At 35.9% G+C, this 18,054-nt stretch overlaps 1 protein-coding gene across 1 annotated transcript in view; it reads left to right on the top strand.

The window, feature by feature from the left end:
* KIAA1191 (KIAA1191 ortholog) overlaps positions 1-18,054 on the top strand; it is a 37,297-nt gene that overhangs the window by 10,860 nt on the left and 8,383 nt on the right. Inside the window, exon 6 of the mRNA XM_031953720.1 lies at positions 9,826-9,950. Coding sequence (XP_031809580.1) covers positions 9,826-9,950 — 125 coding nt within the window. The remainder of the gene's footprint in view (positions 1-9,825; positions 9,951-18,054) is intronic.

Raw genomic sequence — 18,054 nt, 5'->3', positions numbered from 1 at the left:
ACCATGATGCTGTGATGAGAATTTTTTGCATTTCTAAAACTGTTTCACAGAACCTTTGTGTGCTCTGCAGCATGAATAATAATTTAGACGCAGGGGTCCTCAAACTATGGCCCGTGGACCAGATGCGGCAACTGAGGACATTTATCCCCCTCACCCAAGGCTATGAAGTTTCTTTATTTAAAGGCTCACAAAACAAAGTTTTTGTTTTTACTATAGTCTGGCTCTCCAACAGTCTGAGGAACAGTGAACTGGCCCCCTATTTAAAAAGTTTGAGGACCCCTGATTTAGAGCTTGCTTCTCCTTCCAGCCTAACCGGCAGAGCCCACTTATTTGGAGTGTTTTGTACTAGGCATTTAGTCTCCCTCATATTGTTAGCTTCCGCCCTAACTTTTGCATCCAGTCCCTTAGTATCTATTGTTTTTAGATAAGCAGTAAGTTTATACCTTCCTGCCCTTGCAGGAGCAGACAACCATGAAAAAAATCCAACTCTGTACATATGCATGTACACAGACAACTCAAACCCCTGAAATGTGAGGTTGTTTTTGGACCACAGCATATTAATAAGGTTATCTTTCCCTCCCCCATCCCACAGTCCCCCCATCCCACAGTCCCCCCAAATCAGAGGCTAATTTGCCCAGTGTCACACAACTAAATAAGTGGAACCAGGCTAAGTAATCTGAACCAGGGTCTTCCTGATTACAGGTCCAACTCCATCCCTTGAGCCACCTAGCTATACCTTAAAAACATGATGTATTAAAAGTACTACAACCCTACCTCTTCCTTATGATTTTCTTTTGCAAACAACCATCAGTGGGAGCCACAGTTAGACTATAGACACGTGTACCAGCTTCTTGGATGGTCCATGGATTTGACTGTGGACCTGTGCTAGCTTTCCATTGCTGTATTTCAAGCACAAAAATGCTTTGTGACCAAATGATGTTGGAAAGCATTGATCTAATCCATTGCCCTCATTCAACAAAGTAGAAAGCTGAGACCCAAAGAAATAAAGTGACTTGCTGAAGATCAAAGAAGACATTAGATTGATGCTCTAGATACTATAGAAGGATTTACATTTTTAGAAAGGTAGTCCAGTTTTAGTCTTTACATTACTATGAATATGGCAGTTTCCTAGGTTTAAAATATCAGTCACAGTATTTCACAAATTAAAAGGACATCTCTTGGTTGTTAACTGACTAGGAACTTATGTGAAAAGAAAGTCACATTTAGTGGGTTTTATTTGCAAGTCGAGATTAGTCAGTACTTTAGCAGCCTTAATTGTGTGTTTTTCCAAGTCTGGGAATGCTGACTATATTCATAGCTTATGTTATGGAAGATTTGATCTAATAGAGAATGCAGATATTGAACCTGGTTGAAAATGTTGAGTTGTCTTGCTAAATTATGGCTAGGTTATCTTGGTGCTTTTGGGGAAAGTGCGTTTCAGGATATTTCAGGAAGACCTGGACTTAAATAAAGTTAAATAAATATTATAAATAAATATTATTGAATATAACAACTAACATGCATATTATACTTTGGAATATACTTTGGAATGCAACCGAAATCTTTAGTACTTGAAATATTAAAATGCTTGTCTTTAGTGAGAACTGTTTGTATGTTAGATTCTTTTGCTGCACTTCTAAAATTGCTCTTGTTTTTATATACACTTAACACTATTTTGTGTACCTGGCTTTTGGGGGAAGGTTTTGTTTTGTGACCATATATTGTAATTCCATCCAGGAATTGCTGGTGTGGAAACTTCTTCTACTAACTCTTCCATATCTCAAAGTCTTAAAGAATTGCTTGGTCAGAGGCTTGGTGACTTGTTCACAATGACTTGGCCAGTGTCTATTATAGAGAAGAGTTGAGCCCTGGTTGTTTGACTGGAAGTCAGTAAAAAACATGTGGATAATGGATTTATTTACATATAAGAATCATGTTTTTGAACTGAAAAGAACCTTAAAAGATAGTCTAGCTCACTCCCTTAATATTCTAGATAAGACCTTGAGGAGCGCAGCACCTGTTGTGTGCCAGGTTACTCACTTTTTTTGTTTTTTGGCAAGCCAAATAAGTGGCTTGCCCAGGGTCACACAGCTGTCTGAGGCTAGATTTGAACTCGGGTCCTCCTGATTTCAGGGCTGGTCCTCTATCCACTGCACAACCTAGCTGCCCTGGGTAGTCTCTACTCTCAAGGGGCTCACAGTCTAGTGGTACAGACAGTGGGTAAACATGTACATTCTAGGTATATGTAGGATAAACTAGAAATGATCAACAGAGGGAATGCCCTATAATTAAAGAGGATCAGAATTGGATTTTGTAGAGGGTGAGATTTTAACTTGGACTTGAAAGAAACTAGGAAAACCAAGAGATTGAGATGAGTAGAGAGAAAATTCCTGGTGTCAGGAGATGTCTTTTTTGAGGAACAGCAAAGAAGTCACTGTCGCAGATTGCAGAGTACTTGGGGGTTGTAAGGTCTAAGAAGACTGTTAGAAAGGAGCTAGGTTATAAAAGATGTTGAATACCAAAGAAAGGATTTTAAAACAATGGAGAGGAGATAGGGAGCCACTGGCTGGAGTCTATTCATTGGGATTGGGGTAAAGGGAGGTGTAGCATGCCTAGTGACACAAGTGACAAGGTTTTAGGAAGATCACTTTGGCAGATGAATGGAGGATGAACTGAAGTGGGAAGAGACTTGGGACAGGCTGACAACCAGCAGTAGTATTATGTACCATAATGATAGCATTGTTGGAAAAAAGGGGACATATTCAATATTCATATGGGGGTAAGAATGAAAAATGTATTGTAAATGTAGGGAAAGAAAAAAAAAGCAACTATTTGAACATAAGGACAACAAATCTATACAGCAGCCATGAAAACTGTCTATATCGCTTTGTAGTTCATCATCTATCAGGAAATAGCTACTATGTTTCCTTATAGATTATTTGGAAACAGATGCCTGTAAAAAAATAGTGATTGCTTTTATTTTCATATCATCTGAGTTTCTTCCAGTCTTTTCTTCCTTCCAGAGAGCCATCTTGTATAATAAATACAGCAAAAGAGGAAGAGGAAAAAAACTCCAGCAAAACTTGTTTTAAAGGCTTTTCAGTTATTTTTCTTAATCAGAAACATTGAAAAAATGTTTTCTGCTTCCCTTCCAATCTTGGCTGCAGTGGTTTTGTTTTTACAAAAACTTTTTAATTTAATATAACAAAACTTTGCATTTCATTTTCTCTAGTTCTTCTTTGGCCATAAATTCCTTCTTTCTCCACAGATCTGAGAGGTAGACTATTCCTTATTCTCCTAATTTGTTTATAGTATCACTCTTCTGGAAAGTATTTTGGAAACGTGCTCCCACAGATATTAAAATGGGCATTTTCTTTGGTTCAGTGATATGTTTACTAGAACTCTCCCCCTAAAGAGATAGCTACTGTTTATATGATGGCAAAAAACTGGAAACAAAAGTGGTGCTCACCAGTAGGGACATGGCTAAACAAATTATGTTATTATAAATGTAATAGAATAGTATTGTGTTGTAAGAAATGAAAAAGGGACTAGTTTCAGAGAAATCTGGAAATATTTGTCTGATTTGTTGCAGAGAAAAGTGAGTAAAGCCAGTGCCTACTCTGTGTCAGGTACTTTGCTAAGTACTTTGCAATTATTATCTATTTGATCTTTATAACAGCCCTGGGAGGTAGGTGCTATTATCCTACTTTACAGTTGAAGAAACTGAGGCAAACAGTTTAAGAAACTTATCTATGATCATACAGCTAGTAAATGTCTGAGACTGGATTTGAACTCAGATTTTTCTGACCAGGCCTAGCCCTGACCAACCTGGCTGCCTCTAAAAATTGTTGTAGAGGGGATAATATAATTTAATAACATTTTTTAAAATGAACAACTTTGAAAGATTTAAGAACTTGGACAACTTAAGAATAATCAACCATAATACAACAATTCCTATTAAAACTCTAAAGAATATAAGGGGAATAAATGGAGCTTACCTTAAAATGATAAATAAAATTTACTAAAACTATTAGCAAGCATTATCTGTAATGGAAATAAGCTAGAAGCTTTCTAGAGTAATTAGAGTAAAACAAGGATGCCCATTACCACTTTTATAATTCATATTGTGTTGGCAAGCTAGGTGTAGCAATAAAAGAATTTTAGAATAGGCAATAGAAACAAAACTATCACTCTTTGAAGATGATATAATGGTATACTTAGAGAATCAACTGGAAAAAATAGTGGAAATAATTAACAGTTTTAGCAGAGTTGCAAAATACAAAATAAACCCACATAAGCCGTCAGCATTTCCATATATTACCAACAAGGTTCAAAAGAGAGAAATTCCGTTTATAATACCTGTAGATAGCATAAAATATTTGCGAGTCTACCTGATAAGACAAACCCAGGAACTATATAAATAGAATTACAAAACACTTTTCACCAAAATAAAGTCAGAAGTAAACTGGAAAAATATTAATTGCTCATGGATAGACTGAGTGGATATAATAAACATGTATAATATATTTAATATCCATAATACACATACACATACATACATACACACACACACGTAATAAAAAATAAAAATAAAAATGACAATAATACTTAAATCTGGGAAAACAGGAAACAGTATGGCAGAAACTAGGTATAGACTACCATTTCACATAGTATGTCAAAATAATATCAGAATGGCTACATGATTTGTACATAAAGTAAGATCCCTAAGTGATTAGAAGAGCATGGAATGGTTATTTTTGTGTTTGGTCATAAATTCTTCCCTTCTCTATAGATCTAACAGATAACAAACAAAAAAGCATTAAAAAGCATTATAAAATGTAAACTAGATAATAGATAAATTTGATCACATAATATATGTATTCTTACATATTTACATATTCTTACATTTAAAAAATTTTGTGCACAAAACAAAACCAATGCAAAGTTCTAAGGAAAGCAGAAAACTATGGGAAAATATTTACAACAAGCATCTCTGATATAGGCCTCATTCCCCAATTCGAAATGATCAAAGGATATGAATAGGCAGTTTTCAGATAAAGAAATGAAAGCTATTTATACTCGTATGAAATACTCGTGAAAAAAATCACTGTTTAGGTGATTACAAATTAAGATCATTCTGAGGTACCACTTTATACTTGTCAGATTAAGTAATATTACAAAAAGGGAAAAAAATAATAATCCAGCAACACCATTGCTAATTCTGTATCCCAAAGAGATTTTTAAAAAGGGTGGAGGGCAAAGACTTGTATATGCAAAAATATTTTATAGCAGCTCTTTTGTGGTGGCTAAGAATTGGAAATTGAGGTAATCCCCATCAGTTGGTATTACTAAACAAGTTGTGGTATATGATTGTGATGGAATATTATTGTGTTTTAAGAATGATTTTAGAAAAACTTGGAAAGATTTCATGGACTGAACAGAATTGGGAGAATTATACACAATAATGGCAATATTGTGCAATGAACAACTATGAATAACTTATTCTCAGCAATACAGCAATATGACTGTCCTTAAAAGACTTATGATGAAATATGTTGTCCACTTCCAAAGAAAAAATTGTGTCTGAATACAGCCTGAAGCATACCATTTTTCTTTTTCTTCTTTCCTTTTCTCTCTCCTTAGCCCCTCTCCCCAAGTCTTGTATAAAATGAATAATAACATAATGTTCTCTGGACTGCCCATGAATAGCTTATGGGATTGCTTACTCTTTTGGAGAGAAGAGAGGGGAAGAAGGGAAGCGGTGTAGACGTTGGAACTCAACTTAAAAAAAATGTTAAAAATTGTTTTAACATGTAACTGGGGAAAAAAGAATAATACTTCTGCTTTCCCATCCCCTCTAACAGGGTTTTCAGAGAATTTAATTATTGATTCCTAAAAAATGCCCTTGATCTTTTTTTCCAGGCCAGTTCTTGATATCAGATTTTATATTTTATTTTTTCAATTTTTTTTATTTTCTCATCAGCCGCAATTCCAGAAGACTGATGATAAGGCATGTCCCCCCTTCCTCCCTTTCACACAGAGTATTGGACTAAATATGTAGAATTTTTGGATATGACCAGTATAGGAGATTTGTTTGCTTGACTCAGCAGGTTTGTTATTATTATTAATTTTGTTTTTCTGTTTTTCCTATTGGGGAAAAGATGTAGGAGAGAGAAAACAAATGCTTAATTGAAAAATTAATTTAAAATGTTTAAAAGTTGCTGTCCTTATATAAATTGTTCTTGTTTTGCTCTCTTTATTGTCAGTTCATACTAAGGATCGTCTGAAATCTCCTTCATAATTTCTTACAGCATGATACACTTTTTGTTCAACCATTCCTCACTTGTTTAAAAGGCAACCCAGGAGCATCTCCTAGATTTTCTTTTCTTTTCCATGTGTAGCTATTTTGCTCCTAGGGAATAGCCTCCTTCATAACTCTTCCTCGCTGCTGACTCTCCTCTCCCCCATTCTTTTTTTGATTTTATTTATTGATTGTGTTATATTTCTATATAGCTTTTTTTCTTTTTGTATATAAGTTTGGTTTTTTGTCTCAGATAACAGCGAGGTTTTGATGCTTATTTTCCCTGTTCCATCTCTTAATGTTTTCCTACCCATATATGCATTCAAATTTTGAGAAATAATATTTTACCTGCTTTTTCCTTTCTATACTGGAGTATTTTTCTATACTGGAGTATTTCCTTTCTATACTGGAGTATTCTTTTTACTTTAGCTTTTCTTTCCCTTCTTAGTTTAAGAATAGACTCAAAAATATCAACAGGATTGTTTTTTCTTATTCACTCTTTAATAAATTAAGGTTCTGAAGGGACATTTGTTTCTTTCCTTCTTAGAATGGTAGTATTATATCATAGCTTCTCATTGTTCAAGTAACTTTTCTGTGTTTTTGGATTCTTATGTTCCGTATTTCAAAGTTCCTACTTAGCTTTGGACTTTTGATCAGAATGCTTGAAAGTTCTCAATTCCATTAAAAGTTCATCCTTATCCCCCCAAAGCATCATATTCAGCTTTGCACAAGACAAGTTCTGGTTGCAATCCTTTCTCTTTTGCATTTGCAATATTGTATTCAGAGATCTCATTTTTTATTGAAACTGCTAGGTCTTGTGTGACCCTGAATATGGTCTCTTGAAACTTGAACTGTTTTCTTTCTAGCTATTTGTAGTATTTTTTCTTTGATATGGGAGCTCAGAATTTTGTCAGTGACATTCCTGGGATTTCTCCTTTTGGGCATACAGGCAGGAAGCATTTATCAGACTTGCTCTATGCCAAGGCACTGTTCTAAGCACTGAGTATACAAATACAAATGAAAGGCAGTCCCTGTCTTTTTCAAGGAACTTAAATTCTTATTTATTCAGTAAAGCTTTTTATTTTTAAAATATATGCCTAGTTTTCAACATTTCACCCTTGCAAAACCATGTGTTCCAAATTTTTCTTTCCACTCTTTCCTCCATCCCCTCCCCTAGAAGGCAAGTAATCTAATATGTGTTAAACATGTGCAGTTCTTTACGTATTTCCACAATTATTATGCTACATAACAAAAATCAGATCAAAAAGGAAAAATGAGAAATAAAGTAAAATATGAGTAAACAATAACAAGAAAAGGTGAAAATGCTATGTTGTGATCTACAGTCAGTTCACACAGTCCTCTCTTTGGGTACAGATAGCTTTCTCCATTCCATCATTGGAATTGGCCTGAATCTCTTTGCTGTTGAAAAAAGCTAAGTTCATCAGATTTGATCATTATATAATCTTGTTATTGCTGTTTATAGTGTTCTTTTTATTCTGCTCACTTCACTCAGCATCATTCATGCAAGTCTCTCTAGACCTTTCTTTTTCTTTTTCTTTCTTTCTTTTTTAATTAAAGCTTTTTATTTTTCAGAACATATCCATAGATAATTCTGCAACATTAGATCTTGCAAAACCTTGTGTTCCAGTTTGTCTCCCCTTCTCCTACCCCCTTCCCTACATGGCAAATAGTGGACTATATGTGGAAATGTGTTTAATCCAAAAATTTTTAGTCTTTTTTTTTCCCCTGAGGCAATTGGGGTTAAGTGACTTGCCCAGGATCACACAGCTAGGAAGTGTTAAGTGTCTGAGGCCACTTTTGAACTCTGGTCCTCCTGATTTCAGACCTGATACTTTACCACTGTGCCATTTAGTTGCCCCTGATTGTTTCTTATAGAATAATAATAAGGGAACTTACTTTCTAACAGAGGAAGACCACACAGAAGAGAACTGGAAAAGGGAGTGGGGCAGAAACCTTTGGGAGGATGGTATTGAAGTATAGAAAGTCAGAAGCAGAACATCAGAAGGAATGGAGGTTCTAAGAACTGAAAGAAGTTTAGGATGCAGCATTTGAGCCATGGTGCCAAAATAGATTCCTTCACTTTGACTTTTAATTGATAGTTTTCATTTGATTTCTTTAACTGCTTTCCCATCCCCTCTAACAGGGTTTTCAGAGAATTTAATTAGTGATTCCTAAAAAATGCCCTTGACCTTTTTTTCCAGGCCAGTTCTTGATATTAGATTTTATATTTTATTTTTTCAATCTTTGATTTTATTTTAATATTTTTTTATATCCCATGAAGTCATTGATGCTTGGTCCATTTTTGGGGTACTTTTTTTTTCTTTTATTTCAGTTTTTTTCTTCTAAGAGTTTTTATTTCATTTTTATGTCTTGCTTCATTTCTCCTATGTGTTTATGTAGTCCTTGTAGGAAACCCTTTTTTTTTCCCCTCTGAATTATCATTGCTTGCAGTTATTACAGAATTACTCTTTTGGGGGATCTTTAGATTTGTGATAATTTTTGATGTTGCTTGATATTTTATTTTTTCATCCGTCCAGCTTTAGTTCCTGAACTGGAACTTTGTACTCATTCTAGGCTCCCCTTCCTGTTTCTTCTGAGTAAAATTGTGGGTCCTGTTTGGTCTTGTTTTGAGATCCATGAGTCTCATACTAATCTCCTCCTCTTATGGGGTAGGTCTTCCTGGATTTTTTAATTTCCGAGTATTGGACCTTTAATGTCTCTCATACAATGTTGGGAACTTTAGGATCTCTGGCTCTTCATCCTTTCTCAGAATTCTTGGGAAAGACCTCTGTTTTTGCTACCCAGATTACAGTTCTGACTGTCTTTAAGTTTTGCTAGAAGGCTGTGCCCATTTGGTGTTGGAGGGGGCCCTTTCCTATTCTTCTGGTTGATTTTTAGGGTGGAAGAAGTCACTAAAATAGTTTCTTATTGGATTTCTTATATTTAAGATGGTCTTTAATACCCATGTGGGGATGATTAATCTGTCAAAAAAATAAAAGCGGTTCATTTCAAACTTGCATCAGTTGGTACACAAAAGCTTAGGAAAATTCAACATAAATATTTATCCCAATGTTTATACTAATAGTATTCTAAAAATCCTGCTTTTTTTGGGTATATTTACCTTTTTTCCCATTGGATTATTCAGTTTGGTGAGAATTTCATTGTTTTGCTGGGGAACCTTCTTTTTCATAGAGCCCTATTGGAAGCTGCTTGAAGAAACCGTTTAATTTCAAGTGCTCTAGAAATAGAATTGAATTGTTACTTGATAAGTAATCGTTAGGTGATTTTATTTTTTTCTCTATCTCGAAATTACCTGTTTTTGAGATTATTAGTAGTTTCAATTTTTTTATTGATAATAGTGGAAAAACTGGAGCAAGTTGACATCCTCAGTTGTAGAACTTTTTTCATTAGTCACTCTTCTTACTGCAATCACATTTTCTTGCTAATGTATGGAGCATCTTTTGCTTCTTTCTATGTGTTTGCAAACTTGTCTTCTATTTCAGAACAGACGCAAGAGAGCATCCAGCGCTTTGAGCAGCAGGCAGGGTTGAGAGATGCAGGATACACTCCCCATAAAGGCCTCACCACAGAAGAAGCCAAGTACCACCGTGTGGCAGAGGCAGTCCATGTGAGTATAAAACAGCTTGAACAATTTAAAAAGTCACTTGTAGAAGTTTAAAAAAAAACAACACAGTACATAATTTCACCTAACAAAAGCTGATTTCTAGATTCCTTAATAGTCACAACTACCCTGTGAAGAGAAAGGTGATGAAATAATCATTCTCATTTCATGTAATATAATAGTCCAGCTTTTATTCTGTAGAATGCCAATTGACTTGAGGTCAATAGATGATGATCATTTTGTTATATTTCCCCTTCAGGCTGAATTTGTTGAAGTGTCAAATCTGTTGGTGTTTTCTCATCTCTTTTTAAAATTTTTATTTTTATTAAAGCTCTTTAATTTTAAAAAGATGCATGGATAATTTTTCAACATTATTCCTTGCAAAAATTTTTCCTCCTTTTCCCCACACCCCCTTCCCTAGATAGCAATCCAATATATGTTAAACATTTCATCTCTTTCTATATGAAATTGGTTTTTAGTCTTAGGTTATGTTATAGAATTTGGTGCAAAGATTAAGTGTCCATAGCTAGCTTGATATCAGTGCAGTGTGATACAGTCACAGTACTGCTGTGATGAGCAATTCAAATAACTGGATGCATTATTAAAACCATGGGGATCAACAAATCTTAGGTAGATGAAAATACTGGACTTTTGAATACTTGATAAAGTACTTGGTAAGGGAGAGGTGTTTTTTATGGGGTTTTACAGTGGTGCTCCAGATTTGTTGGCACACTGTTTAGTAATGGGATCAAGGAAAATGGGAGATTTTCCTTTGGAAAAAGAAATACTATTAAGATAGTTTTGTTCTTCTCATGTTTGAGCTGAAAGATCTCCGTGGAAATCTTGTCTAGGAATACAAGGGTTCAAATAGTAATCTCATTATTTGATTGATCTTCATTGTGCTGTTCTTTCAACTCTTGGCCATCAAATTCTTTGCTAATGCCACCAGATTTCTGTGTAAAATGGTAGCAGTCAAGTAAAGGAGCCTGTCCTTGTTTAATTTCAACATGATTATCTAGAGGGTAGGGAATATTTTTTTTCTCATTGAGTGCTACTGATGCAGAAGAGAAATTAATTTAGAGCCACATACAAATAAAACTGTCTACCATGCCCCGTTAGAAAGCATTAGAAAGCTTTTTAAACTATCTACTTTAAAAGTACAAATTATTTAATTTCCATATTTATTATGACTATTAATCATAAAAATGATTATGGATTATATATATGATTATATGATTATGGGACATTTGATTCCTACTTTAGTGGCTCATTGTATTATGGAGTTGACTCTGGTGTCTTAAATGTAGTACCAGAGAACTACAAACTGGCAAATCAGATAAAGGTTAAAGGGCTTCAGGTACCATGTTGGTGATATTGTCTCTTGTCCAACCTTGTATTTTTAACAGAAAATACTGCATTCCTGATCTCTTTTCTTTCATTGGCTGTATCTTTTATTCCCCATATATATTAGGAGAAGAATAGTTTCCTCACTGCTCCTTAAGATTCTGCTAATTGGGGGCAGCTAGATGACAGTGGATAGAGCACCGGCTCTGAAGTCAGGAGGACCCAAGTTCAAATCTGTCCCTAACACTTCCTAGCTGTGTGACCCTTAGAATTGCCTCAAGGGGAAAAAAGATTCTTCTAACCATTACATTCTTTTAGATTATTTTGTCTATTATTAATGATCATATCCCATTCTTAACTGTCATTATCATTTCAAGATATTTTGAATCGGGGTAATGTATGAAACAATCTTTCTCTACCCCAAACAGCTTTTCTGTTTGAGGATCTTTATAGACTTGTTAACATTCCCTCAAATAACCTCTCCTCCCAATACCATCAACTACCTCAAGTTCCACAATCTACTTTTATTTTTGCTCATTACTTTACTAATCCTTTGTTAGCTCTGTAAAAATTATAACTGTACTACTGTGTGTGTCCTATCACAACATTGAAATTTTTCTCTCTGGAAATGCCTGCAATCCATAGGATTTAACCTTTTTAAATTTTGATTAATTTTCTTTTTTCTTGCAATATTTATAATCTGGACACTTTCAGCTGATAAGGAGGCCATATTTATTCCCTTCTGTTAATATCTTGTGTCTTTGATCCCATATGTTTTTGTCTTTGCACTGGCTGCCCCTCATCTCTATAATGCATTTTTTCTTCACTCCTATTAGAATTAATCCTTAGTTGTTTTTTTAAGGCTCAGGTTCTATCTTCTGCATAAAATCTCTTCTGATTCTGTTGGTTGTTAATGGATTCCTTTTCCTCCAATTACTTTGTATTTATTTATATATGTGTGAGATATATGTGATTCTCCAGGAAAATGTAAACTCATTGAAGACAAGGGTACTGTCTTTTCCTTCTTTGTGTCTCCAGTGATAGCACATGACACACATTTAAATGTTGAAACAAGGGCCAAACCAGATAAATAAGAAGAGTCACCATTAGAATTTGAGGGGAATGAATTCTTTTTGAGTACCTCAAACCCTGAAAGTAGCCTTTAAAAAAAAAATTTAATATTGATGTCAGTTTTATGTTGGTGTATTTACCATGTATCATCGCTCCCCTCCCCTGAAAAAATTAAAAAAAAAAAAGAGAGAAAAAAGTAAAAAGTAATATAGCAAGAACAACTGCATTTATTTTCTGCAAAAAGAATTAGGAGGACATATCTTTCCTTTCTGGGGGCCAAGATTTGTCCTTATATATTATATAGCATTCAGTTTTGTTACTAACTGGACCAGAACTAGCCTTTAACCTGTGGGTTGTTAGAGCCTTACAAAGCATGCAAGAGGCAGTAAAGAAAGGGCATAAAAAGTTTTCAAAGAGTTGAAATCAAGCACACTTGCAAGTGAAAGCTTCCCTCCCTGCCCTCACCAGAGCAAGGCAGTGCCTTTATATATGTGGACAATGCATGTGTCCTGGGTCCTGTGGGGACAGTCTCATAAACACAAACTGAAGCAGAGTTAGCATGGCTGGCTAGAAGGGGACTTTAGCACCTAATTTAGTTCACTTAAGGATTGTGAGCATGTCAAGAAAGGTGATGGAGGCTTTAAGCTGTAGCACATTGGCTCTTGGTTCCTGGGAAATAGGGGGCATAAATCCTTCAGTGAACACCCTGTGCTGGTCAAAGTAGTGAACTTTGCCCTGGGATGAGATCATCTAAAGCACAACGGATTGTTAAGCTCAGGGCTCAACCTGCTTGCTGGCCCTCAGCTCTGACTCCACTTATCTTGACATTACTGTTCTCTGCATTTATGTTTTTGGAATCACTGTCTGTTTTTCTGTTGGTTCTGCTTATTTCATTTTATATCACTTGTATAAATTATAGGAAAATCTTCTAAGACAGGAGATGCTGTTGTTTTGTTTGATTTAAGAATCTACACTGCCGAAATGATTTTTTTTTTTTTTAAAGAAATGAAGTAAAGCAGAGGAATAGTGAATAAAGCAGTATTTCTGGCAGGGGAAGAAGAGAAGAGAAAATAATAATAGTACTAGTAATAGAAATTAGTAATGGAAAATAGAAATGTAATAGAAAAGGAGGGAAACTTCCACTTTTGATCATTAACCCTGTTATTTGGGAGCTATAATTGTATCATTGAATACTTCTATTGCTATAAATTTCAATCCTTCAAAAACCAATACTGTTTTGATTTTTGGCTTTGTCTCTACACCTTCCATAAAACATATGTTTAGTATTTCGCCATTACCTCTAGGATCAATTATAGAATCCTCTGGCTTTTAAAGATCTTAAATAACTAGTCCTCTTTTTGCCTTCCTGGTATTCTTACACTTTATTCCTCTTTCTAGTGACTGTCTTCATGCTTATTCCTTGAACATGCATGCCATCTTCTAATTCTGTGAAATTCTAATGTCACTGGATTTCTCCCATGCCTGGAATTATCTTCCTTTGCATCTTCATCTCTTGGCTTCCCAAGTATCCCTTAAGTCCTACCTAAAATCCCAGTTCCTTTAAGAAATCTTTTTCAGTCCCCCCTTAATGGTAGTGCCTTCACTCAGTGATTACTTTTAGTTTTTCCAGCATAGATCTTGTTTGTACAGTTGTATGATGTTTCCCTCATTAAATTGTGAACCCCTTGAGGGTGGAGACTGGTTTTTTAATTGCCTTTCTGTGGATCTCTAGTGCTTGACGCAGTACCTGATATGTAGTAGGCAGTTAATAAATGCTTGTTGAAAAGGAGATCCAAGATGGCAGAATATCAAGAAAGTGTAACTATTCTCTCTAACTCTCCACAAATAACTAGAATTAGTCTGGATTGGTAAATTAAACAACTCACATTGCCATAGGGTCACAGAAAGGGGAGTGTGGACAGTTGAGGGATGGGTTCTATCCAGGAATGGTTTTGTGGAGCATTTCCAAAAATGAACTAAAAAAGGACCAAAGCTTTGCACCAAGGCAAGAAAAGATCCAGGCGGGAGGGGAAGAGAGCTGAGAGGAGAAGGAAGAAAAGAGGATGCTAAGTTCAGGATGCAGGAATACAGTACTAATTGGCAGCTCTGTCATTGACATATCTAGTTGAGACACTGATTAGGGACAGGGTGGAAGGGTTGAGGTCATTCCCAGTTAGGGAACCAAAATAATGAGGTTAGTGGCACCAAATGATGAGGTTCTAGTAGCAGTTGAGTTGTGGGAACCCCTTTTTGGTCAGCACAGTTCCAACATGAAAGAATTCACAAACTCGAAATATTAGATTGGAAGTTTATTGTCACTGAGAAGTCAGCTTCCTCAGTTGCAAGGTCCTGACAGAGATAAACGTCCTAACAGAGAAATCCTGGCAGAGATAGAGGGGTTAACACTGAGAAGAGAATGTGTTCTCAGTGGGCAGGGGTCCTGGCAGGCAGCTATGCCAAAGAGGTCCCTTGGCATGGCATGGTCCTTTTAGGCCTCAAATAAGGCCCCAAATTTCCCTTTAAATAGGAAATCTGAGAATGAAGTTTCAATTGAATGAGGTTCCTTCAATATAGTCACTCTCCCCTCTCTCCCCCACCTAGATTTCCAATTGTATAAGACCACTTAAATTCTAAGTAAGAATGGTCCTGGACTAGTTTTCAGTTCTGTCAGGTTCAGATCTCCAGCTAAATGAGACCACTTAAGTTTGAATTAATTAGGGAGTGGTCTTAATTAAACCACTTAACTGCCCCAAGGGTGGGTCCCTGTCAGAGTTTCAAGTTTCACCCCAAAAGTCAAGGACAGTTTCAGGGTTCCCCCGTCAGAAGCACCAGAGTAACACTCAATTATGGCCTTCTGGGCCATAATGGAGAAAGAAGAAAGGTCAGAAGCAAGCAGTAATGTTTCTCTGACCTTGGGAAAGAGCTGGGTCTCAATTCTGGCCTTGAACCCAATTTGAAACCTGCATCAGAATAGAGAGCAAAAATCTCAAACCAAAGGGGAGGAGCCTGCAGTTGTCATTCCAAACCAGCAGAGCAGGCTGATAGAAGCCAAGTTGAGTTATCTATAAAACTATTGTAGATGAGGAACTTTCAGAGTTCATCCTAGAAAGTGAGTGATCAGACTTTGCTTTAGATATCAGTGAGAGAGCAGTTTCAGTAGGGAAGAATTACTTTGATGCTTGGTTTCTCTATTTTTTTTTTTTTTAATTAAAACTTTTTATTTTCAAAACATGCATGGATAATTTTTCAACATTAACTCTTTGCAAAACCTTGTGTTCCAATTTTTCTCCCCCTTCCCTTTCCCTAGATGGCAAGTAATTCAATATGTTAAATATGGTAAAAATATGTTAAATCCAATAACATTATACATGGTAATAATTTCATACATATTATACAATTATCTTGCTGCACAAGAAAAATCAGCTCAAAAAGGAAAAAAATGAGAAAGGAAATAAAATATAAGCAAACACAACAAAGAGTGAAAATGCTATGTTGTGATCCACACTTAGTTCCCACAGTCCTCTCTTTAGGATTAGATGGCTCTCTTCATCACAAGATCATTGGAACTAGTTTGAATCATGTCTCGTCAACAGAGTCATTTCTTTTTTATTTTTTTTATTTTTTTATTTAATAGCCTTTTATTTACAGGTTATATGCATGGGTAACTTTACAGCATTAACAATTGCCAAACCTCTTGTTCCAATTTTACCTCTTACCCCCCCCACCCCCTCCCCTAAATGGCAAGATGACCAGTAGATGTTAAATATATTAAAATATAAATCAGATACACAATAAGTATACATGACCAAACTCTTATTTTGCTGTACAAAAAGAATCAGACTCTGAAATATTGTACAATTAGCTTGTGAAGGAAATCAAAAATGCCGGTGGGCATAAATATAGGGATTGGGAATTCAATGTAATGGTTTTTAGTCATCTCCCAGAGTTCTTTTTCTGGGTATAGCTAGTTCAGTTCATTACTGCTCCATTAGAAATGATTTGGTTGATCTCGTTGCTGAGGATGGCCTGATCCATCAGAACTGGTCATCATCTAGTATTGTTGTTGAAGTATATAATGATCTCCTGGTCCTGCTCATTTCACTCAGCATCAGTTCGTGTAAGTCTCTCCAGGCCTTTCTGAAATCAACCTGTTGGTCATTTCTTACAGAACAATAATATTCCATAATATTCATATACCACAATTTATTCAGCCATTCTCCAACTGATGGGCATCCACTCAGTTTCCAGTTTCTAGCCACTACAAAGAGGGCTGCCACAAACATTCGTGCACATACAGGTCCCTTTCCCTTCTTTATAATCTCTTAGGGATATAATCCCAGTAGTAACACTGCTGGATCAAAGGGTATGCACAGTTTGATAACTTTTTGAGCATAGATCCAAACTACTCTCCAAAATGGTTGGATTCGTTCACAACTCCACCAACAATGCATCAGTGTCCCAGTTTTCCCGGATCCCCTCCAACAATCATCATTATTTTTTCCTGTCATCTTAGCCAATCTGATAGGTGTGTAGTGATATCTTAGAGTTGTCTTAATTTGCATTTCAACAGAGAGTCATTTCAGAATTCATCATTGTATAATTGCCATGTAGAATGATCTCCTTTACTCACTTTACTTCATGTAGTCTCTCCAGGTCTTTCTGAAATCATCTTGCTTATAGAATAATAATATTCCATATTATTCATATACCATAACTTATTCAGCTATTCTCCAACTGATGGGCATCCATTCAGTTTGTTGGACTGATTTCTCAAAGGAAAAGACTTTCTTGCCGTATAAAGCAGGACAGAACTAAACAGCATAAAGAGACTGACTGGTCTGAACGGAGTATTCTAGGGGTGGGTATTTTATACAGAAAGGTAGGGGTTTAGGCGAGATGTTTACTATTTGCTCATTATTAGACTTTCTACAGAGAAATATTCATTTCTTAACCAAGGCCAAATTTTGAGAAGTTATAGAAACATGTAGTAGGTCCCAAGCTTCCTGATATCCTATCTACTAGAAACGAAGGCCTTTGCATCTGGGTGCAAACCATGTCCTGTTTACCACAAACCACTTGCACCTGTCCTAAATACAAGCAGAGGCTTTGCTGGGGCCTATTCATTATCTTTTGAGATTGGGAAGGGGGGGTCTCTGGTTGGGAAGTCCCACACTGTTGTTGCGAGGCTTGAACTTATCTAGTCAAAGGTCAAAGTAATGTGATGCTATTACTGAGCAGACTGAATTATAAGGGAATTCACTAAAAAAAACTGAAGTAAGGAGATGACCTCAAGATATGTTAATTCTACAGCCCAAGGGTAAACTAGGGAATAATCTCCAGATAAATTCGATTATCACTGACCAGATCATCAGTCTGCAGTGAACTGAGTAGTCCTCTATTCAGAATCAGATGGATTGAGTAAAGGAGTTTCCTGAATCAAGAAACTATCTGGCCTTAGCCATAAGGAGTGTTCAGAATCAGATAGATTGGGAGTTTCCTGGGGGTAGATTCCAAAGCCAGAACATCTATCTATTCATTAATGAATTAACTATCCCATTGCATGCCAGTCTAGGCAATGTGCAGTAGCATTTTTTGCTTTTCGGATTGTTGGTTATCTATTGAGTGACCATGATCTTGTTGAGGATTCTCTAGTTTATGGAATGCTTCTTTTTGGAGTTTGAATTCAGAATATCAT

Source organism: Sarcophilus harrisii, chromosome 2 (genome assembly GCF_902635505.1).
Source record: "Sarcophilus harrisii chromosome 2, mSarHar1.11, whole genome shotgun sequence".
In the NCBI taxonomy this organism is placed as follows: Eukaryota; Metazoa; Chordata; class Mammalia; order Dasyuromorphia; family Dasyuridae; genus Sarcophilus; species Sarcophilus harrisii.
The sequence above is the reverse complement of the archived record's forward strand: the minus strand, read 5'-3'. Positions and strand labels throughout refer to the sequence as shown.